At 40.0% G+C, this 25,616-nt stretch overlaps 1 protein-coding gene across 1 annotated transcript; it reads left to right on the forward strand.

Annotated features, from left to right (window-relative positions):
* Positions 1–1,646: 1,646 nt before the first annotated feature.
* ghrb (growth hormone receptor b) lies at positions 1,647–24,477 on the forward strand (the record flags this gene model as incomplete). Its single annotated transcript, XM_084572336.1, is given in 11 exon segments — positions 1,647–1,684; positions 1,686–1,829; positions 1,831–1,915; positions 8,692–8,779; positions 17,039–17,162; positions 18,485–18,663; positions 19,705–19,883; positions 19,993–20,137; positions 20,391–20,481; positions 20,711–20,780; positions 22,411–24,477. Coding segments are annotated over 11 exon segments (1,995 nt in total). The 3' UTR covers positions 23,263–24,477.
* Positions 24,478–25,616: the final 1,139 nt, after the last annotated feature.

The raw sequence follows: 25,616 nt of genomic DNA on the forward strand, positions 1-25,616 counted from the left end.
GCATAACTAGGGTCTCTACATGTAAACCGAAGCATTGAGAACTTTGCAAGTATACAGGCAGTTTATTAAAAAGGAACACAGTACCGTTGGCGTCAGGCTCGCATATCCAGGCGGGCGCCATCTTGGGGAAACTGAACTCTCTCAGTGCTTCTCTATGCTCTCAGTGCTTTCTTCCGGCAACAGACAGTTCATGTGTTATTAACCCCAGGTTCATTTTGCGCCGGAGTTCCCCTTTAAGCGATGTCTCGAACTAAGTTGTTTTTCACTTTTTCTTTAAAATATGTGTCTCCTCGCCTCTGTCTCTCTGTGCGAGCTATGCAAAGCATGTAGAGATTGAATGGGTGGTCCTTAGGGTCTTAGGGGTGGTGTGATGACACAGTACAAAAACAAGTCGTTACACTGCACTGAAATGTGACTCCTCAGGCTTGAAAACATTGCTCTGAAACTGTGGAGAGGACATTCCATTACACGCACACGAGCAGGCAGCAGTAGATCAGTTGCATTCATGTGACTGTTTATGAGGCTGGACATTTCTTTCTGCATTCTATTGACATGAGACACAAAAACGTGTACATTACTATACATCTAACACAGCATAATGGATTCCTCATATGATGAGATAAAATGGTACATTCCTTGGGCATTTCCATATTGTGAGAGCAGCTACATTTCGATATTGACTTTATTTTTTCCCAGGATAATGACATGTTACCATGACAATGTGACAGTGAGCTAGCATTTGCAATACCGGGACAAAGAAACTGAGGCAGCCTGACCTAAATAGGATTCAGTTTGGTGCTGTTAATAAGTAATCCGATGGAGAGAATACATGTGCACGTGTAGCAATCTAACTGCACACAGTTGTAACAAAAATACAGTAATTTACCAAATAAAATGCCTACGCCTATGCTAATATTTCTAATATTTTTCTACTGCAACTAAATACTGACTTTTAAATAATTTCAGTTTTGTATAAGTGTAAAGCCTTAATAAAAATCCAAATTGTCTCAACACACCTTTGCAGAACCCAGCCTGAAAAACCCAGAGCAAGCACTAAGGAGACAGTGACAAGGAAAAACTAATTCTTAACAGGAAGAAACATTGAGATGCCCCCCCCCCCCCCCCCCCCCCATCTGTTTGAAGCTGACCAGATTGACTGACAGAAAAAGATGAGAAGAAACGAGAGGAGGAGGAGAAGAGAGCAGCAGAAGCAAGCAGATGAATTCATGCATGCATCTAGATACAGAATAAATGCGCAATTTAAGACTGACACATACAGGACTCCATGGTCTGATGGACAGGATAGATTGGTAATGGATTTAGGTAAGAATAGATTTTTTGTTGTTGCTTAATGTGGCACTTCAGAGGATTTTGAGGCCACATTTAAAGCTCAGAATCAGGAAATATTTGGCCTTACTACGACAATAATTGAATTAAATGCAGTTCAGAGGACTTTTAGGTCACTTTTAAAGCTTAGAATCAGGAAATATTTGGCCCAATTAAGATAATAGTTCAGAAGACTCTGGGGCCACTTTTAAATCTTAGAATCAGAAAGTGGGTCAGTTTAAACTAATTAAAATGAGAAAATTAGAAAAACTTTATTTTCAGTTCAATGTTGGTACTTGTAACCTCACTTTGTCCAGCAGATGGCGCCTCACTCTCCGCTTCTCAACAACATGCTGCTCCACACAGCCTCAGACCTACAGGCGGGCGGGGCAGACAAACAGCGTGGGAGGGAGGCTTTCTTCGACAGCGTTTCCAGTTCGTGTAGCTTTCGTTGAAACCGATTCAGAGCTGGCCAGCACTGCGCACAGCCTCCGTCGGTATCTGTGCAGTGTTGTTGTGGTGTCCTACCCGTGGATCCAGTGAGAGTTCCGAGACGTGGAGCAAGACCCCTGTTCCCTTCGCCGCAGCGGTGAGTGAGTTACTTCTGGATGTTTGTGTGCGTTTAGCCGGCTGTAATAAAGCTGCCGTGATCTGAACTATGAACCACAAACTCACATCTTGCCTTACATACACAGGCAGGCAGCGTCTTTGAGTTTGTTTTTTAAATTTCTGTTCTCCATAAGTCTTGCCTAATCAGAGATAACACAGAGAGGTAAACTGGTTGGAGCTGTGTAAACAACAAGTTTACCTCAAGTTTTTTTTTTTTTTTTTTTTTTTTTTAAATAAGGAAAATATGTTTCACTACAGCCTTTAAGAATGTAATTTAAACTGGAACAAATAAATCTGTAGTTCTAACTGCATGTTTAGTGGCTGGTAAAACACACCAGGACACTGTAAGGAGCTTAAATTTGAGGTTTAAAAAAACTGTAATTTCCAGTATTTCCTGACATTTTTACCACATAATTGGCAAATAATCAGTTAATCAAGAAAATAATTAGTCGACTTAACTCTCAAAATATGTACTTTGCAGTACTTTGCTTTGTACATAAACAGGATATGATATAATTTTACACTCTCAAGCGTTGCTTACATCTCAACACATCAGTTCTTTAAAGCTCCAAATACCAAAGAGATTAAATGACATAGCTACTAGCTGGTGGAGTTGAGAGAGACTATAAAAGGAGAATGAGTATGTGACTAGCATTGAAGGCGCTTGGAAACAGACTGAATGCTGGATAAGAATGAATTCTGATGTTGGTACTGTATAGCCTGGAAGCCAGACCAACTTCCCTGCATACAAATTTTATGTGATGGACAGTTGGTCTGGAACCTTTCCGTTGGGTACTGATTGTGTTCCAGCAAAGACCTGTCAGGCTAAATATGGAGCAGCAGCAGCGTTGTGTGTGGCACTAGTATGCATTGGTGTTCTGTTGTTTATGTGCCAGTGTTTTGTATATGAACAACATTTTCAGATTGAGCATCTAAGCTACACATCCAGACAAACACCTATGTACTGTATATATGATGAGATAGTGCACTCCTGCTGCCAGACAGCACCGTCGCATCTATCGGATGCATCGGTTAAAAGACTGGCACACCCAACAGTTTTTCTTCCAAAGAGGCATGGTAACGTCCTTGGTTATATAGATAGACAGATAGATATGATTTTATTGTCTGTCCCAAATGGTGACAGAAATTCTTCTTTGACAGGGCTCACAAGGAACAATCACACAATTCCCATCAAGACACATTCAACATTAAAAACACACATTTAGAGGAACTTAAAACACATATGACTTGTGGAGTGTTAAAAGGTGGAGTGTCTATTTCAGGGTGTTCAGGAAGGTTATTGCAGATGGAGTGAAGAATTTTTTGGAGATGTTTTTCCGGGTCAGTGGAACTTTGTACCTTCTGCCTGATTTCAGCAACTGGAAGGAGTGGTGAAGGGGATGAGAAGGGTTCTCTGTGATCAGGGTGGCCTCCTGATCACAGAGCAGCTGTAAAGTTCACTCAGTGTTGGAGGCGTTGTTGTGATTTCTTCTAAATAGTGTCAGTGTGCTGCATGAAGAATAGACAGCTGTCATTCTCAGTCCCCAGATATTTAAAAGACTGGACCTGCTCTGCCAGCTGTCCCTGGATGCTGAGCGGCTGGAAAAGAGTTGGCGTTGTTGCTGTTTTGTTTCTGTCCCCTCAGCATAGCTCTTTGGTGATGTTCAGCTCGAGTGAGTTCTCACTAAATGTTTCGACCAGGTTGTTGACTGGCTGCTGGTATTGGGACACAGCATCAGTGTCAGTCATGTGGGCCACCAGGGCCATGTCATCTGCATATTTAAAAAGTGCCGTGCCTTCACTGCTGCAGGAGATGCTGTTGGTGTATGCAGAGAAGAGGATGGGGGATAAAACACAGCCTTGAGGGAGCCTTGTGTTTAAAACCAATTTGCTGGAGTTAAAACAGTTTAAAAGTTATTATATATATAAAAATTAATTATTATAAGAGTAGTCATATCTGTCCATGGGTAACATGTGTTCACACAAATTTCTCAGGGAAGTTCGTTTGGACTGGTGTGAACACAACAGTCACGCTCTGTTCCGGAGCAAGTGAACTGAGCTGAGAGCAGTTAGAAAGGGTGGTGGTCTTCTGCTGTGTTCACACCAGCACAAACAAACCAAGCTGATGTGTAAATATTGACTGGTTAATATGGACAAACCCTCAACGAAGTCACCCATAGGATTCGTGAAGAATGGTTTTGAAGCTCCAAGTGCATCTTGGTGTAGCCTGACTTTGCCTAACCCCCAGTTGCTTTAAAAATGGTCAAAGAAGTGGAGTGTGGGTGGAACTGAGGCGGGGGGAGGGGGAGGGTCACATAGATATACAGCTAGCGACATGTGAGGGCACTCACTTGTCACTCAAAGCGGCCATGCCCTCAATTATAAATAACCTTGAGCGTTGATATAATTTAAACAGGTTATTTCTATAAATATTCATCCCTGTAAAGTTGCAATGAGTATGAATATGCTAACGAGACCAAAACGAGTTTTTGTACCAGGTTTATTCCTGCTGTGAAGCTGGGGATTCTAACATGGAGGTCAGTGGGGACTGGATCACTTTTAGAGCCAGGCTCCTGAGTTAGCGTCATTTTTTAGAGTAGCTACTTGCCTGAAACGACTGGATGCAGTCTAACTGTAAATCAAAACTAAAGGTCATAATAAGGTTGAGAAAATGAAGATAAAATCTATGCGTACTGTTGATGAAAAACAGGGACGACAGTAAAGGGCACTATAATGACTTTGCCTAGGCCTTGAAAGGTCTAATTAGAAAGGTCTAATTATATATTAGACTGAGTGCCTGGTTGATCAGTCTTTTTTTTTTTTGTTCTTAAGACTGTTTCACCCATTTTTCTGAACTGTACTTTTTAAAAATCTGTGCTAGTCCTCTGTTTTGAAAAAATTGAGAAAATAAAAAGTCCTCGAGGGGAACTGCTTACCTCCAACTTAGACAGGCATAACATATAACACCGTGCAAAATGCTCAGCAAACCAACAATTATGGTAAATTATGTCCTTTGTGTCGGACAATAAACTCCTGTACTGATACTGTGTGGAAGCATGTTTTAAGCACATGTGTAGACATATGAGTAGACTCTCAAACCCTCTCAGTTGCCACTTATAACCCACCAGAAGTGTGTATCTGCAGAGGTCTTGTCTTCTTCATGCATTTTCTTGTTTTCTTCTTAGTTTGCTGTGTTCAGGGCAAGCCTGGGCTGCAGCTGTTGGGATAGTGGGTTTGTAGCCCCCAGCCAATAACAGGGTGCAGGTTTTGAGGGCGGGGACTCAGCACCAAGGCTTTGAGGGCAGAACTAAATACGTAGTGGCCAGGTTTGTTGCCTCTGTCTCTCTCTACACTCTATACGTGTCATGGATATATAAAAAGCCCCAAGCCTGTGTGTATGCACACTCACAGTACATAGTATGAATAATACCTCAGCAGATAGAATGAAGAATGCCCTTTGGCTGCATCTACACAACAGTAGTCTTTTGTGGATGCATGCTTAATTGTGCTTTAAAATGTAACTTAAACAATCTGAAAATATTCGATCAATATTGGTCAGCCAGCATGGCTGTCGGCTGGCTAATAGCAGATGACTATGCTACTAGAGCTGTGGAAACAAAGTGAAGAGGACATCAAATGAGTCAGCCTCATTAGTCATGAACAGAAATAAAGAGAAGATTATGTGAGTCAAAGAAAATATTCTGTTATGCATGATTATAGGCGTGCAGCCGTATATGTGTAGTTTGCACATTTAACATCAACACACGTTTTATATAGCATTAAATGTCAGGTACATTTAATGATTTTCAGGAGAGACTTAGTATTAACTGCTCAGGAGGACACTGCGTTTTCAATTTTCAATAAAACAAGAACATTTGCCAGATCATCATATTTTATTATATTTAGCTAAATTGTGATTGGTGCCTCAAAAAAAAAAATTTTTAAGTTAGGGTCACACACATTTGATGCTGTGTGGTTGTCTATGGGGTAACATCAGTCAAATAACAACAAAGGTTTAGAAAGCTTGAACTGAAATTCAAGTCTTGCATGATGTTTTAGAAGGCTGAAAAAAACCTGTTGTCTGTAAATATTAGTTGATTTGCAAAACTCTTTTTTACAGCGTTTAAACAACTAATTTTCAGATGGTTACGGTGCATTAGTATATTTTCCAGATTTGAAACATGATGATCTGAAAACTGCAAACACAAAGCTGCAGTTGCAATTTTGTGTGTCATGTGACTTTTTGTCTTAAAAGCTGGGATCCTCAAGGCAGGCACATGTGTTCTTAATCTATCGGTTACTGTTTGCTGAAGTGGAGTCAGAGCACATGTCGTATTTACCAGGTTGGTTGAGATATATGAGTCTGTCAAATTTTTCAGACCCTTTACACAGATGTATAGACTCATGATTTTAACATAGTGACAGGTGCTAAATTGTTATTTATATCTACAAATATGACATTGCTGCTCTTATAATAATTCTGTAGTTCCAATTACTGCCTAAAAACATAATGAAGTATTTGTGAAGATATTTTCAACTACATATCCTGAAAGATCATGTGAGGTTGCCCCAGTCACAAACTCAAAATAGACCCCAACTTCTGGGTTGGAAAACTCTGCATTACAAGACATAATATAAATTGTCAGCAAACAAGATCTAAATGAGGCCCAGAAAGTAGTAGGGATGAAGTGTTTTCTGGAAGCCAGCAACAGTCACGTTCCAGACAAAACTGTTTACTGTTTAGAAACATGCCTCTCGGGGAAGAATTAATAGTGTGAATACTCACTCTGATTGAAACCTTCTGGTCCACTCCATCATCACAAAAATGTGGTGTACTCTGATACACTCTGATTTATTGTTTGTGGTATTTTTGCCTTAAAATAATATGAAATCACTAAAAAACTTTAAGTGTTGATCCACATTTATGAACTTTGGCTCCAGTATGAGCAGCTCACTTCCACTTATCATTGTGTGAAGTACCCCATGAAACTCAACACAACTGACTAGTCACCCACTTGTGTTTGAGTGGCTAAATTTCACAACAGTTCCAACATGCAGGAAGAAATACTTTCACCGGTGTAGTATCCTTGGACATAGCCTCAGCATAGACAGGTTGCGGAAGATTACACTAAGGAGTATGTCTGTCAAGGTTCTTGTTCGTCTTAAACAAGAACAACTGAAGAATATGGCAAGGGAAACTTGTTTCAGCTTAGATGAGTGGCGAAAACGTCTTGGATGAGTGGCGAAAAGTCTTCAACAAAATCTGCACGTCCAGTTGCCCTTGTCTCAGCTTGTTTTTTTTGGAGTAGGGCTACTGAGTAAAGCTGAAGCACAGAATCAGTTGTTGGTGTTGCCAAAGTGATGATTAGTTGCTTGTTTGATTGAATAATTGCTGTCAAAAAGTCAAAAAAAGTTGACTGCACCACTGAAGATATCGTCAACTGCCTGTAAGTTCTCAACATCTGGAACCAAAAACCAGTACCCATCAAATATTTGGCCTTTATTGAGAAACACTTACTTTCAGATTGATTGTCTGTCAGTGCTACAACCCTTCTGTTTAATATTCAGCCCTTTACATGTGTAGCCAACATGATGCAAATACAATCTTGTACAGTATATGCAGAGTTAATGCTAATGTACCATAGGCTTGTTGGTCCTATTGAACCTAAGTATCAGGATTTTTTTAAATGTAATTTTAAAATGTTTTTTTTAAACTGTAGTTACGGGGAGTTTGGGTTGGAAAGAAGATTCGGTGGTCGGAAGCGGCGTTCAGCTTTTGCTGCTTCCAATTATCACAAGCTAGCATTATCTAGCAACTTCAGCTAGCTAGCCAGACAGTTACTGCTGACATTCGACTGATCAACGAGGTAGTCCTTAGGATAGTTGTCGTACAAATTATTAGAATTTTTCTGTTATCAACGCAGTTTTACAATTGTCATAGACATGCCAACACACAAATATTGCCAAATTCCTGACTTGTTTCTAGCTTTGGCTAAAGTTCCACAACTGGCAAGCTATTCTTCTTTCCCACGCTAAAACAGTATTTTCCAGTGGTAGCCCAGTGAACGTTACCTTGACAGATAACGTGTGTGCTTTTTCAAGGACAAGTGAAAGATAAAAAGTCGATGAAAGAAAATGAAATTGGTTGTAAAGGAAGGAAGAAGAAATGTTAGTCAAAGTAATAAGAAAGCCCTGTCAGCTCAACTCTATAGACTGAGGTCGGATATAAGTTGAAGTCTGAAAAAAGACCAAAAAATATCATGTTACCGCAGTTACTTCTGACGTAAAAGTCAAATAAACCAAAAGCTCCGACAAGAACTTAAACATTTTAAAGCACTATAACAGTTAAGACATATACTGTACACTACTGCTCGGAAAATGTAAAACATTAAGAAGGAAAATTTTTCTCTTGTTCTTGCCATAATTTCAGCAAGTATATTTTATTTCAGTATATTTGCAAAGTGGAAACGGAGTGTATCCAGCCAAATATTAGGATATACCGTAAAGTAACTTCATAGATAAGCTGTTACATACTGAATAACTATTATTGTTGTCATTTGATTATATATTCCCTGCCTAATTCGATGGCTCTGTATGGTTTAATCATGGGCTTTCTTAAGCTTTCCTTTTTTTAGAAAGGGAGTGACTGGAGCGTCCCTGTTTAATGGCACTTCAGGGGGCTGGGCCTACTTGAGTTGTGTTCAGGTGGGTGGACTGCTGTGAGACACTAACATTAGCCACATGTTTTCTTCACAGCCCAACACCATGGCTCCTGCTTTCACCATGCTGCTCTTCTTCCTTCACATCTTCACTGCTTCAGCACTGGAATCAGCCACTGGGCATGGTAAGATTCTGAACATGCATTTGGTAACCGTCCTTTATATTTCAGTTAAATTGGAAGACTTGAACCGATTTTGGAACGTTTGCAATTGAAAAGCACATGCTGACTTATGTTCTTTGCAGCTTTAGTACCTGGCATTAATAGGGAATTTATAGTGTCTTGTGATACCCATATTCTCACTTGCTGTTGATCTGTTTGGTTTGGAATGAAAATTGCACAACATTTCAGATAAATCTTTTAAATGGCCATGAGACGGTTGCAGCTCTTTGCCAGTTAAATATTCACTGTGCATCTAATGCATTCAAAACAACATGAAATGTGTTGCACAACAGCGAAGCCCTCCACAGAGACCCAGAGTGAACAGCCAGCGGATTTCTTGTGAAGTGGCTTCCCAGGAATTCTGGACAACAGAAAACACTCCACTGGTGAACAATGGGAAGCTGTTTAGTATGTAGAGGCCCAGCTTTCTGCAAAATACCCCCAATGACTGTGGAAAGGATGTGTATACTATTTGCATGCATGGGTTGTATTTTATCCACTGGCAAAGTAGATCTGGATTGGCCATTTAGGTCACTCACACGGACATCTGGTGCGTTGTCTTGTTACATAACACCCTCATGGAGATGGGAGAGGTGTGGAGGACAGGGAACATTTTTTTTTTTTTTCTCATGCCTTTATGTGGACACTGTTTTGGCAGGAAATTTTCCCACTCCAGTAAAAATATGAATGAGAGCCAACAGCTTGCTACTAAAAAACGAAACCTTAGCTAAGTGTATTTTTTCATGCGGACTTGGTGGTAAGTTCGCCAACTTTTAATGCCCTGCAGATTTCTGAATTGCTGCCTTCATCTCAGATTTTGTTGAGTGAGTCACATTGGTTTGGTGTCAGGGGGGTTAATTGCTGCTTGCCTAGTGGAAGAAATAAATACATGTAACCCGAGAAGGAATACAAACTAAATGTGCTAATGATCTCAATGTGTTACTTGCACGTACTATTCCAGGAATCATCACTTGAATCCGCAACTTCCTTTGGCTCTGCAGAGATTTATAGCCATAGCTGGAATTTCTTCCTTAGAAGGCCTAGGATAAAAACAGAATTGAACCGACAGACCCACATTGAACATGGCTAGTTTCAGTATTTCCCCCAGTAACCAGAAACCAACCAGTACTGAAAAGTTGAAGCTGGAGTTTGTGATTTAACGTGAGACTCAGAATTCATTTTGACATTTTTACCCCGATAAGTAACCAAGTCATTGTAAAAGATAATATAGTTAGCTGTATTGATAGTGAAATCAATTGTTGGTTACACTCTCAGATGGAACCTCAAAGCAGGAGACGCTGAGTAAAGTTTATGTGACAGTATAGATTGAAAGCTACACCAATACTAGCCTACATCGTAACCTCGATGGGGTGCACCTCCCCAGAAGTGTGGGAGGTGCTTTAATAGGTTTTCCTATTAAAGATCACGAATAGTATGAATACGTAGAAAAGCAGTCTATAAATGAAAGGCCATTTACTATTTAAGACCATGATGGAATAATACTGCCTACTTGGAATGTCTGTGTCATTAAAGCTGTCAGAAAAAAGTGGAGTTCTGAGAGGAGTTAATGCTAGTAAGATTCATAAGATTTCTAAATTTAAAACATATACTAAAAGGTGCTGGCTTTCAAGTGTCACCGGTGAATGAAGCTGAGGTTAAGTATAAGCATGGAATGGAGTTAAAGCACATTATTAGTTAAAGTGAATGTGCTGGGAGGAATCTAACGCAGTATAAATGTAAATGGAAGGGATAAAAGGAGCTGAGGATCTGGATCAGTTAATGTGAAAGCATTGATTAATGGTTTGATTGTTCAATTAATTATTTAGTCAAGAATAAAAAGTATCATCTCCTTCCCTTCATCCCAGAATAATTTCATTAAATGCATTGTTTAATTCCTACCATCAGTCCAAAACCCAAGCTTAGAAGAAGCACTCAAGAGCCAGAAACTCTTCTGCCAGAAAAGTCTTTACTTCTCACAGGAACACAAAAACCACACTAAATGATTAAATAAAACAAGGACAGTAAACTAAGACACTGACATACAATTTCAACATCCTCAACATTGAGTTCTTAGAACCCATGAAATATTTGGCATACGATTACTTGATTGCTAAAAGTTGCATCTTCATTTGCACTCAGTGATGCAGCTCTGTAAAATATACATCACAATATAATCTGAAACAAAAACAAAATATTTACCATATGACAGACACTCAACTCTAAGTGAATGATAATGTTGCAATCTGGCCCCAGTTTCTCCCCAGCCTCAATCAAAACTCCAGAAACTTTTGTCAGGTTTCTAGTGTAATACGTATATACCTTTAACCTTCTGTTGGCGGCGCAGGACCTTAACAATATTTGTTACTCAAGTGTGCTATTCTCTGCTCTGACATTTTATGAAAGAACCAGGTATTTTGTAACCCAATAGCTCTTCTGTTGTATTGACAATTCAACCAGGAGACGTTAGTATCTGAAGCCTTGTACTTTATGTTTTGCATCACAATCGCAGTATGACAAAATGAGATGCCAACCTCGCCACCTTTAAGAGGACTGTTTGTGAAAGTGACGTTTCATTGTGCCAGCAATGTCGTCGTGATGATTGTGATGAGAGGAAGGAGGTCAAATGACTTTACAGTGCCAAAAGTACATGTAATAGGAGATTGGGGTTGATGAGTTCCCCAGCAGTCAAGATCAGTGTCCCACACATTGTTTATTGTTGTAACCATGATTATGAAAGTGCTTATATTAATTAGGGCTTTCAGTAGATTAAATTATTTAATTGTGATTAATCGCATGATTTTTCTTTGTGTGTGATTAATGCAATTAATCACACCTTTTTTACAATCTGTTTTAAATCTAACTTGAAGAGATAGTTTTCAGGTTTTTATTGCTGAAATATGCCTGCCTTCATGCAAACAATCCAAAACACTGAAAAATATTGCAGACAGTGTTGTTGTCCGGGCATCTCCGTCACATTTTAACCAGCTGCTTGATTTGGTGGCAATGCAGTTCACATCGATAGTATACAGATAACTTTGTCCTTGTTGAGAGAACCGTCTGGTGGGTAGCTTTCAAGCTTAACTTGCCATTCAAATGACCCATTTCTTTAGCCATTTTCGCAAGCTTCGTTTTCTTTTGCTTCTTTTGGGACTTTTGACAGTTTTGTTACAGTAGGACATATTGCTTGCTTCTCCAGGGTAAAATTATTTTCTATACTGCACTTCAGATTCTGCTTGCTTTTCACAGGATTACTTCTGCATTCATCACTTCTTTAATTTTCTATTATTGCATTATTAACATGCAAATTTTGACAGCCCTTATATTAACCCAAACATTGAACATAACCGTGTTTTTTTTTTTTTGCCCAAACATAACTATGCCTTCACCGTACGCACTCCTAGCCCATAGTGAGTATTCATCGCCTAGTACAGGTGCCCTCATTTTATCACTGGCACTAGTCGTGTGGGACAGATCACAAGGTAGAACTGTCAAGTTGGACAGATTATTGGAAAACTAACTGGTCTTTTTTTAGATGGCCCAAAATAATCTCACTTCCCATTCTTATTGAATCAACAGCCACCAAAGGTGCTAGGAATTGAATGGTGCGTTTTGTCTTCCTTCCTACCTGAGCACCACTGTATGGGAGTGAGGACATCGGCTGTTAATGGAATTGTGTTGCTCGTCTGAAGAGGTTCTCTGTGCAGTTAGGCGCATACAGCGTGCTTTTTTTTTTTCTCTCTCCACGTTTTGCCCATATAGCGTGTTAGGTTAGTGAAAGGTTCTGAAGTGTAATCACTGATGACAGCAGCGTGGCTCGTAGCCAAGGAAGGAAATGACTTTTCTAAATGCAGAGGATGCCGTTTTCCCCTGAGAGTAAACTCATTGATGTCTGAACATGTGACTCTCTAAATAACCATTTGCCTTGTGTACCCACAGGAAAGACATTAATGACGGCTTCCTACTAACAGACTGTACAGATGCTAATAGATGCAATAATGGGGAGAACACACACTAATTATCATGAAGAGGTTGTGTAAACAAATAGTAACAATAAGCTCTGCTCCAGCTAATAATTTATGGCATCTGCTTAGGGTACGACTTTGTCCTTTAAAGGAAATTAATCTTAGCTGCTATTTCCTGTTCCCTTCAAAATCGCAGCTAAAAGGAAACACATCTGAGCCTATCCAAACAGATTGAGTGGGGATGTTTTGTTTCACCCTGAAATAGACTGTTGGTAGCACTCAGTGAAAAATTACGGTGTAAACATGTTTACACCAGAGGTTACACCAGAGGGTTGTGGAAGATCAGCCAGAGCAGTCCTGTTGTATATGAATATGTTGTAAATTCATAATACCATCTTGGAAATTGTGGGTTTTGTGGAGCTGGTGCCTGTCTTCAGCGCGCTGCAGATCTACCGCTCACATGTTTACTTACACCAGGGGTGAACTCTGCTTGGCGGCTGCTGAGCAAACACAGCAGCACTTACTATGACATAGAAGAGCAAAAATGAAGCCTGTCAGTTTGTAAGGAGATCTAATTATTCTAACCATGTCGTCCACTTAGAGGGACCCAGCAGTGCTGTGTTTTTAGTCTATACATTTAATCTATATATGCATAATACATGTTTCCAGACCCCAATATTCTATTTTAAAATTGTTTGACAAACAGGTTAATTTACTCATGTAAAAAAATGGTTGAAAGACAGCAACCAGTCAAACAAAGTCAAACAAATAAATATTTTATTTAAAAAAAACTTTTTTTCATGTATTTCAGAATCAGAAAATACTTTATTGCCAAGCATGTTTGTACATACAAGGAATTTGCTTTGGTGTTGTTGCACTCATTACGTGTGAACAATAAAATAAAATAAAATAAAATATAGAAACGCCGCTCTCAAATATACAAAATACAAAAAAATATATACACAGTATATACAACAACCAGAACATTCACACTGGGATGGTGGTGGGTTTGATGTGTTCATGGGGGGGCTTGGCATTGTTCAGCAGACACACTGCGGATGGGAAAAAACTGTTCACCATGCGAGTGGTCCTACACTCGATGTATCGCAGCCGCCTGCCAGAGGGGAGTCTGTTGAATAGTCTGTGTCCAGGGTGAGAGGGATCAGCCACAATCTTAGATGCACGCTTCAGAGTCCTGGAAGCGTACAGCCTGTCGAGAGACTTCAGACTGCAGCCAATCACCTTCTCTGCAGAGCGAATGACACGCTGCGGTCTGCTCTTAGCAGAGGCTGCAGCATACCATGTGGTGATGGAGTTGGTGAGGATGGACTCAATGATGGCAGTGTAGAAGTAAACCATCATTGTCTTTGGCAGGTTGAATTTCTTCAGCTGCCGCAGGAAGTACATCCTCTGCTGTGCTTTTTTAATTAGGGCGCTGATGTTCAGCTCCCATTTGAGGTCCTGGGAGATGATGGTGCCCAGGAAATGGAAGGAGTCCACAGTGTTGACTGTAGAGTCACACAGGATGATGGGGAGGAGTGGGGCTGTGTTCTTCCTGTAGTCCATGATCATCTCCACTGTCTAGGAAGCGTTCAGTTCCAGGTTGTGGCGGCTGCACCAAGTCACCAGGCGGTCAATCTCTAATCTGTAGGCGTTCTCGTCTCCACCTGAGATGAGCCTGATATTTAATCGAGTTTTAATCAGAGTTTTGATTTTATCTGGTACTGGTGAACTTAATAATGATTACTACAGTATATATTATATTGGCTATATGAATAATATTTATAAGATACATATATATTCTGTTCTCGCCCGATGACAGCTGGGATAGGCAGGAATAAGCGGTTACAGAAGATGAATGAATGAATGAATGAATATATATTCTGTATGTGATATAGAGGTGGCCACATTACTATTCATATAATGGAGACAAGATCACTAAAAGGTGGGTGGCCCCATTTATGTCAGTCCTGCGTTTTGTATGCCCACCATCCGCCCCAACCACCTACCAATCTGTGCAGAGGTAAACAATCATGCAGTGAATCAAATCTTTCCCTAATCCTCTACATTTGTCATAAACAAATGTAGAGGATTAACAATAATTTCCTTTCCTGAACTCTGGCATTAGTACATTGGGTCATAGCGTTGGGTGTATTTGCAATGAAAATAGATGAATGCGAACTGAAAAATACACGTCAGAGCACGTGTGTGAATACAATAACAGAATATCAGGCCAATGGGTCACTATTTGTATGTCTCTGTGCCAGGACAGGGACACCTCAAAGCAATTTCAAATTTGGCAGCAACGTTCAGTGGTACTCAGGCATGAACTGATAAGCGTTTGGTGATCAAAGGTCACGGTGAACTCACAAAACATGTTTTTGGTTAATATCGGATGTGCTTGGAGTTAATCAGAGTCACTTCAGGTCAAGACTGGTGTTTTATGTTTCTGAGCCCAGCCACATACCCAGTTAGAAGGCAGTAAGCGCATTTATGCAGTTGGGTTATTCTAAGTTATTTATTTCTATCTTTTCTTTTCTCTCAAATGTCACTTTGGTTGACTTAACAGGGGGTTTTGTGATACTCTTTCCAACGTCAAATATGCATTTTCATGCTCAAACTATTGCCATACTTTCGCTACAGTTTTGCCATAAAGCAGTTTTGCTCCTTGATTTCCCAGGGAGATTTATAGCAGAGACATCTTGATGTATGTACTAGAGCAATGGACAGATTTTTATCATCTCGTGGTATATATTGGCTAGTATTTCTACTGTGCGCCATTTCTCTTATTCTCATGTGAAATAGCATGAATTAAAAAATAAGAAATCTAAAGATGGAAATATACCTCACACACCAAAAACATTAGAAATAAATTTGGTAAAAGTAGATTTGTTACCCCATATTCCAAGTTAGACACTTAAGCAACTAAGAAACGACCCACTTGTCCTCCTTTATCACTATAAAGTGATCCACAAAGATGCCCAGCATAGCTGAGTGTCAGATGGATGTTTTCTCTTAATCCTGACTAAACACAGTTCCGAGGAGGAGTTGGGGGTCTGGTAAACAGGTTATTTTTAACCCGTAACTCCCCTTCCCTGAAGCAGGCCAGAGGTATTCATCATCTGCTCTGAGCGCTCTGAGCTATGAAGGAGCCATCTTGTCCTCACACTTCTCGGTACTCAGCCAGCCTGGGCTTCTGTTCATCCGCTCGGCAGCACTGATGTCCCCCAATCATACAATCAGCAGTGTTTACCTAAAAGCAAATCAGCTCTTTGTTTAAAGGGCCAGCTCACCCACATTAAACAAACATACTGTGTATTTCCACTCTTATCTCTAGTAGTAGAGACGTCTACTTGTGAATGAGATGAGATTATGATGTCCAGAAAATAGTTAGTAAGTGGACTTTTAATTCAGAGAAAATAGTTAAGAAGTAGACTTTAAATTCTGATTATCTGAGACCCTTGATACTGGTTGATATCTTGAGTCTGAAGTCCAATTACTAGATAGCAGCAAAGATATTTTTTGTGTGAACACATACATAACACGTTCAAATGAGTGGGGCATTAGTGGTGGTGAAAAAAACACACAAATATCAGTAAAAGCCTGTACACCAGCTTCTACCAAGAGTGCTAATGAAAACAGGCATTATTGTTTTCTGTGCATTACAGAGTAACCCCAGTATATTGTCCTGTGGAAGAGGTGTTGAGTTTTAAAGTTTATTTTTTTCAGTATTGTGACCTCCACAGCTGGATGGAATATCTTAGAAATATCTTAGAAAAGTTCTCTATAATCTGCTTTGTCCCTTCTGCAGTGTGAACGCAATACACGCAGGCAGCACACTGGGACAGAGTTAGAGTCTGCTGCCAGAAAAAAACAGAATAAATGTGCTCGGTGCACACATGGTTTTAGTTTTGAAGCCTATAAAACAGGATCCGCAGGGTTTTTTCTGCGCAAGGGCAGTTCTGGGTATAACCAAAGCAAACAGCTTATTCCACGACAGTGGTGGCAGTGAACTTGCCAGCTGCAGCTTTCTCTTTAAGAGCAGTAAAATGATTTCCAGGAAAGTGCCGGTGCTCTCCTTGTGGCGGGGCTGCTCGATGGAGTTAGGTTACAGTTGTTATCGTTGTCCCTGAAGGGAAGCTCATCCTTCAAAGTAGCAATTAGTCATAGTTAGGGCAACCAAGAAAAGAAACAGATAATATTAGAAAATTATTAGATGTGTAATTTTGCTCTTTTTCTCCGTCTCTCTGTCTCCCAGCAGTCCGCCCTCATCTCACTGGTTGTGTCTCTGCCAACATGGAGACTTTCCACTGCTCATGGAATGTAGGCACTTTCCAGAACCTCTCAGAGCCAGGAGATCTTCGCATATTCTACATCAACATAAAGTGAGAAGACAGATTTTTGTCCTGACCAACTGCTATGGTTTTATTTTCTGTGCTTTCAAGGAAATTTCAGGCAGCAGATGGAAGAGGTTGGATCACTGCCAGAAAGAAGGAAATAGAAAATCTTTGCAACAGAGGAAAGAATGGGTAGTAGTTGGTTTGTACTAGCCTGGAAGCCAGACGACTTTCCCTGCCCACAATTTTTCATTCTGAGGGAAAACTGGTCTGGAATCACTCCGTTGGGAACGATTATGCTCCAGCAAAGATCTGCTGGGCCATTTTAAACTTTTTGGTGGGCTTCATGTGGTGATGAACTGAAGAATAACAGTGGCCTAGTCATCCATGTCATCTGAGCACAGGGGAATTGAATCTGTTTATAACAAAATGCCTCTGATTGCTTGTATAACTATTTTTTTTCTGTCTCAGCTGAAACACTGAAACATGATTCTAGTTACACATGTCAGATCAAAACCAAAGCAGATACATTCTCTGTGTGGACACGTCGCCCCTGCTGATCTGATCAAGGTCAAGCAGGTTCACTGCATTTAAACCTCTAATGTGTGCACTGTTGTGTCTAAACCTTATCTTACATATGGTGCACCTGCTCCATTTGTGTTGACAAGACAAAGTCCAGTTGAGGGTTACTGTTGTAACTAAGTGGCTTTTAAATCAAATATCTTGGGGCATGGTAAAGTTTAGTGGATTTACTGAACAGTCAGCCTTATAGTTTCTGCATATGTTCGCATAATTAACAAAAAAGCCAAGCCATTTTTCTAACAAATCCTATAAAAATGTCAAAAACCAACTATTTGTTACTGAGTCTCTAGTTATTTTTTGACCTTCCTACCAAGTCTGTGGCAATCTAAAGCACATTGTTGATCCGGATGTTTCATCTAGGGCCAGGGTTAGGTTTTCCTTGAAATTTGCTTTGACAGTTAATCCTGAAGGTTTCTTTCGCCTTGGCAAACATCAAGGAAATTTGTCTGTAGCTTATAAATTTCACCAGTTTTAGTTTTCTGAATAAAATCTGGATTTTATTTGTTTATTTATGTAATGCTCCAGTTAATTTGAAACAATATTTGGGAAATTCGACTGAACTGCAGTCAATTCTTTTTTCCTGATTATCAGGTCACACATGTAGTTGTTCTTCATAAATGTCATTCTACAGTCGTCTTCAGACTAAAATGCCAGATTACTGTGAAATTTCCTGAGCACATTCATGTCTCCGGGCGAAAAATACTACTACAATTTCCTACATAACTGCTTTATTGAGTAGATTATTTTTAGACTGACTGGAGTGCTGTTTCCTGTCACCCACATTGCAGGCCACTCACTGCCTTTCCTAAAAATTGGAAAGAGTGCCCTCACTACAGCACTGAGAGGCCGAATGAGTGCTTTTTCAACGAGAACCACACGTCCATCTGGGTCTATTACAGAGTCCAGCTCCGCTCCAGGGATCAAGCCATCCTCTATGACGAGATCCTCTTCTATGTTCAAGACATTGGTGAGTTCATGCCTCGCTGCCAACAGGGCATGATCCATATTAGAGAAAGTTGTTAAAGAACAAATCCAATTAGATTTTATGTGGGTAGCGCAACATGCTAATATATGTAATCTCAGGGTACTTTCCATTGTGGGGTCAAGCTATTACAGTATTCTGCAACTATAGAAAGAACCCAACAGTTCTTCCTTGAGCAGAATTTTGTGTCGAAGGTTTCTTCTAATAGGAAGAAATCTCCTCTGCCTGGGTCCAGAGGAGAGTGAAGTGAAACAATTCCTGGCACTTCCTGGCTAGGAATAGCCTTTAGTAACAGTAAAAAAATGTACCAATGTTCTACCCCCGCATACAAATTACCTGGTGTTCATTTGGTTGCAGTAGTGTTAGTCTTGCGGGCCCCTCACTGTGCCAGCTTTTCTGCGACTGAGACTAACACTATTTAGTCTCACAGAAAAGCCTGCACATTTTTGTCCATGTCCCATGTGTCATTGGTCAAAGACTTGTGGGAGCTGTATTCTATCAGTGAGCTATCATTCCATCTAATAAATGGATCAGTAAAACTTTTCCTCGTGGCAATATCTTGAAAAAACATTGAACACACCATTGCATCACCAGGAAATCTGGTAGAGACATTCAATAGGATGAATAACCCCATCTAGCGCCGTTGTGACATCAAACCTTCATTTCGCACAATTCTTTCTGGAGCTCTTTTTACTGTGATAGATGACCGTTTGAGAAAGATCTTTCTTGTACCAACATGGCAGTGAATAATTTGGAATGTTGAACCTGAGCCAAGCATTAACACCCAACATCAATGGCTGACATTCTTATGTGACTGGGAACAAATTCCTCCAGCCCAGCAAAATCAGTCAGTTTTTCATGGTGGTTGGTGCTGTTTCACACCCATTGCTTTGAAATTACATGTTCACATATCACATATGGATGTAATCTTCAAGTGTCTGCTTGTTTTAGTGCATGTCGTGGAACATACAACGATCTTTTTTACCCAAATGAATTAATTCCACCTGATCTGTGTGCTCTGCTCAGTTCAACCGGACCCTCCGTTCGGCTTGAACTGGACACTGCTGAACGTGAGTGTGACTGACATTCACTACGACATAATGCTGAGCTGGAAGCCTCCACAGTCTGCAGACGTGGAGACGGGCTGGATGACGCTGCAGTACGAGGTGCAGCACCGCAACGTCGACTCTGACCTGTGGAAAGCGGTGGGTGTCTCCATGAATCAGATTTACCTTGTCTCATTTGTATAGCGAATACAGTTGGGCACTCTGTCGGTATTTTAACCTTACCTTCTCATTATTTTCTTCATCACAGGTGGACTCTGTGAAAAGCACGCATTGCAGTCTTTATGGGCTTGAAACCAACGTTAATCACGAGGTCCGGGTCCGGTGCAAAATGCACAGTGGGAAAGAGTTTGGAGATTTCAGCGACTCTATATTTATCTACATCCCATCTAAAGGTAAACTTACTGTAGTGTTTACAGGAATAGATGCCAAGAGCTTGCAGAGGCTGTTAGAAAGGTATTTTATAGAAAATGCTTTGAAGCTAGAGCTGGATGCCCTTCAGACATCATGATTAAATCCCTGAATTCTCCTAAAGTTTTAATTATTACTGACAAAAGCTATTTTTCTGTAACTTCACTAACATCTGTAACATAATTTTTTGAGCATTAAATGAGGTTTATGTGAATTTGTGTGCTCTGTTTTCACCAGTTTCAGGATTCACAGTGACAGCTTTGCTCATCTTTGGCACCTTGTGTTTAGTGGCCATCCTGATGTTAGTTATCATATCACAGCAAGAAAAGTGAGTATTTTACAGTCAGCATGATCTCTGTACCTCCCTAAAGGTGTTGAAAAGTCATCTCATTCTCATTGATGAACACACTGTGTGGGCGCTGTGACCCTGAAAAACTCATTCAAACATTCTCTGTGTCTGCAGTTTTGTAACGATGTCTGACATCAAGCTTGTTTTTTTATTTCTCTCCATGTGTTATGTGACATTTAACATCTTCTTCCCTTTATTACTCCCCAAGGTTGATTTTTATGCTTTTGCCACCGGTTCCTGGACCTAAAATAAGAGGAATTGACCCCGAACTGCTCAAGGTACTCTGTCTATTCGCTCATGTTATGACACTATGACATGTGTCATTAATGATTTACTAATGCAGTTGTTTTACGAGGCTGTCAAACCACAAAGCGATATTTGCCTGGCAGTGCAAAATAGGCTGAGCCCATCTAGTTGGCGAGCTGCAGCTGTAGTCATTTAGCGAGCATTAAATCTCTCAGTTTAGTCGCTAAAGTGACAATAAGCCCACATAGCTTATTCAAGATTTAGTGTACACTGACTCCTATCAACATCATTTTGTGTGGAACCAGACTGCAGCAACTATAGCTGGAGGCTAAATCCAAGGCAGAAGTATCTTTGAGTGCGGTTCCACTCAAAGGAAAATTATTGCTCCATTAATAAGATCTGAAGGCTTAAAGAAGGTTTTACGTCCGTGGTGAGCCACTGATTTACAACCCTAATTGACATGAGACTGAGACTGAACGCACCCCATCTCTGACTTTTGGGGCTTCAGTTTAAGAAAAAGTTTAACAATGATTTATGTATTTAGTGGACATACAATTGTACTGTGTTTGTAGTTAATGAGTCACACGTGTAGAGTAACAGCGAGTCATACACATCATCTGAGTTGAATTTGTTTACAGCAAAATGGCTTTGACTAGTTGTAGGGCTGTCCAGCAGCATGCAGAAGTATTTTTTTTCTGTATCAGTTGAAACACACCCCAACATAAAATTCAACTGGAGTCTTACCACACTTATATCATATTCTGATAAGGACTGAGTCAATATTTAAGTCTAATGTGTATAATACCTGCCCTGATAGCACATAAAAATGGTCTCTAAATTGCAACAATTCTGTAACTGCAACTGTAAATTAAATGTTTTCACCACAAAATTTCAATATTTTAATATCCTTTCTGTCCGGGGCTTTAAATGAATACACCTAAAATTTAGAACCTATACATAGCACTGGTGTGTGCATTGGTTGATAAAATAGGGACGTGGAGTTGGAGAGGAATAACAGCAGGTTTTGTTTTTTACAACATAGAGATGATTTCATATTATTTGAACACTACAAATGAAATTGAGTTTGACTCCATTGTGGTGGGATGTCGACTGCAGTCTTTGTGTCCAATTGGAAACTCATTATTGCATGAAAGTGTTAAACATGTTTCCTGTGCATATGTTGAACATTTAGTAGATAATATCAACTCTGCCAGGACTTGGGTACTGGCCTTTTTTTTTTTTTTGTGTTTGGCCATCATTTCTATCAGTTATGGAAGACGACAAAAAGCCCAGACAGAAAAATGAGCAGTCCAATGATCTGTCAGGTTTTAACCTATTCAGCTTAGCCATATTAGCTAAACAACTTTATTTGTTAACACACCCGAAATGTTCTAATCTGGGTAATCTCCAAATTTTATGTAGATTGTAAATTTACTCTTCATCTTAATTTTCTCTTACAGACAAATTTTGATACACTTTGGGGATGTCTGATCAACCTGTCTGACATCGTTTCAGACACGCTACCACAATCAGCAAAGAAGTTGTACAATGATATATCACTGATGGGAAATGATTTCCAGAGCTACAAAAGCAGACGAAGTCCAACTCTTATGATCCCTTAAGAGTGAAACTGATTTAATACTAATTTTATTTGTCTCACAGAAGGGGAAGCTTCGTGAGTTGACATCAATCCTGGGTGGTCCTCCTGATTTGAGGCCGGAGCTCTACAACAACGACCCCTGGGTGGAATTCATTGATTTGGACATTGAGGAGCAGAATGACAGACTGACAGACCAGGACACAGACTGCCTCATGGACCGCTCCAACTGTTCTCCAGTCTCCATTGGCTTCAGAGATGATGACTCAGGCCGCGCCAGCTGTTGTGAACCAGATTTCCCCAGCGACCCAGAAGCGTTGCCTTTCCATCCTCTCGCCCTGAACCAGACTCTCAATAAAGAAACGTCATGCCCTCCAGCCTCTGAATCAAGCTCCCCGGTCCAAAGCTCCACCAGTGGGGAGCCTCCAGTTGTAGAACCGGCCAGAGAGGCTTTGTACACCCAGGTGAGTGAGGTGAGGTCATCTGGCAAGGTGCTGCTGTCACCTGAGGAACAGATTGAGGGAGAGAAAAACAAAGACATCAACAAAGATATCATGGTGGAGAAGGAGAAAGAAAAGAAAGAGCTCCAGCTCCTTGTGGTAAATGCAGATAACAGAGAGTACACCTCGGAGCTCAACACAGGGAAAATCTGCCCAAACTTTTCCGCAGGGGACCTTAGTGAACCCTGCCAGACTGGAGCAGAGCTGAGTGCTGTGCCACCTTCGTCACTTGGCTCGAACACTACGTCTCCCCTACCCCCTGCTCCTGTCTACACCGTAGTAGAGGGTATTGACAGACAGAACAGCCTCTTACTGATGCCAAACTCAACACCAGCCCCGCAGCTGATAATCCCAAAGCCCATGCCATCGCCAGACGGCTACCTGACCCCTGACCTTCTGGGAAGCATCACACCGTAAGTGAGTGAAGAGTGCAAAATCAAAGACTCTGTCTGATAAAGCCAGAACAGTCTTGGAGGTTCACTGTCCCAAGATGAGTGTGCCAGCTCGCCTAAAATAGTTTAGGGGATGCTGCTTCCACCTCTCCCTCCTCTGACTTCCACTGCATCCTGTGACAGGGCTGTCAAGCATGGCTGGACGTTTGGTATGAGGAATGGATGTTGAGTAAACACACGAGAATGTGTTTTACTCTAGGAGTGGAAAGGGAATTAAAATGAAAGCAGGAGCTGAAAACTGCCCTCGTATTTTTAAATCACTGACTTTGTTAAAACTTCATTAATCAGTTTTGGCCTCTAAGAATCAGAATAGCCCCCCCAGCCAGCAGACAAGAAAACACAAGTTGTTTTGGCTAACATATTAGCAGAGAGTAGCTTGTTTATGCATCCAGCAGACATTCAGTCATTTGGATTTGTGTTGTATTGTGAATATTCAGTATTCACCGTGCTTTTAGTGCTGTTTTGGTCTTTAACTTTAGCTGCCAAATGTTCCACTTTATTCATCATCTAGTTCCTAATTTTGTCGGCCTGTTCGTCGTTGCTTCAAGCTAAATGCTCTGTAGTCCATTCTCATGTTCTGCCATGAGTAACACCTTTTGCATTACAGGTAGTCATTTATTCAGTATTAATATAGAAATACAGACTACTGCAGCTTTGAATTAGTGTGTATTTAAACTTGTATATTTTGTACATATGATTTTCTTAATGAAATTGGGCCATGTGATATCCACTGGGTAAACATCGATGATCATATGCCCTATTTTTATGAAACCAGCATTTTTTTAAGATTTTCATGAGGTTTTAATTTCTTTTTTCTTTGTTTTATACTCAACTTATGTCAGCACATGAACATGAAACATGAAAAGTAAAGCATGACCCGTATGTGAAAGGATCATCTGGTGTACGATATGCTATCACGTACTGTGTTCCTCATTTATGGTTATTAAGCGGAAACTCTTTCAGAGCTGACAGCAAAATGCCGGTCTCATGCTTGGCCAGTATTTGTTTTAGTGCATTGTTTGTTAAAGAGTTGGACTTTTCATTTGTTGTTGGTTGGTTCATTTGTGCTTTTTAATGCGCGTTCAAAGTTTGGGTCATGTGGTCGTCAGTGTTAAACTTGTACAGTAAGTTGCATTTTAATTGTGCCAAAGTACTGACCAATAAAAAAGTTTCATACGTCTGTCTTTGTCTGTCTTGTTATAAATCTTGCTAATTTTAGATTTTAGACACTTTCTCTAAGTGTACTTCGATTATTATTTTTCTAAACTGTGTTTATAAAGGAATGTGTTGCCAAATTGAACCTACAAATACTTGCATCTCTGTCTAATACACAGAGTGTAGTAAAATAAACATCACCATGTTTATCCGGGATGCTTTCTGTCCAGTAAACTAAAAGAAGACATATGTTACAGACATTAAAATAACCCCAATACATACAATAAATTTAACATACAACGTGCTGTATTCATCTTTGTTTCATTCTTTTCCCACCATTTGCTGAGGTGCTTAAATAGGAGGTTTTTATTAATAGTCAGTTTAAAATATGCTCCTAAACAGGAACATACAAAAGAACACTGATATGAGAGTTGGAGAAATTTGTGGACAGGAGGAGACTGGACAAACTGCTCTCCATCATGGACAAATCCGTCACACCCACTTCACCAGACCATAGAGGGGCACAGGAGCTCATTCTCCAACAGACTTATCCAGCACTGCTCCCAGAGTGAATGCCTTATTTATTCTTTGTAGCGCAACTAAAGGCCAAAATTATGTATAATATGTCAATTTAACTGGGCGACAGACAGATGATTAAGTCTATCATTTAAAATCTCGGCGTAGAGAAAATATATTTAAGGCCTTTTATTTAATCTGTGGTCGTTAAGAGTGTTTTTATGTGCAACTAAGCTACTATGACCAACCAATTTCCCTTGTGGATGAATAAAGTTTATCTAAGTCTAAAGGAAATAACAACAATATAAATGAAAGCCAAAATCAGTTATGTGCTGTTTGTTTTTTCAGGGCAGCTGAAACACAGTAAACTCTTAAGGACATGATTTACAACATCAAAACACTTTTCTAAATTTCTTCATGTCATCATTCAATAACATAATTACCACAGGTAATGACCCCAAATATCCTAACAGTTCAAGAAAAGTTAAATGCCCCACATTACAAACAAAACAATTTCAATGTTTCTCAAAATTCCCCAGTCCATAAATCCAACATTCTCCCCTACAACGTTCTTGTAAAATCAAATCAAATATTCCAACTTCAATTCAATTCAATTTTATTTATATAGCATCAATAACAATACAAATT

This window comes from Chelon labrosus (genome assembly GCF_963514085.1).
Source record: "Chelon labrosus genome assembly, chromosome: 22".
Lineage (NCBI taxonomy): Eukaryota > Metazoa > Chordata > Actinopteri > Mugiliformes > Mugilidae > Chelon > Chelon labrosus.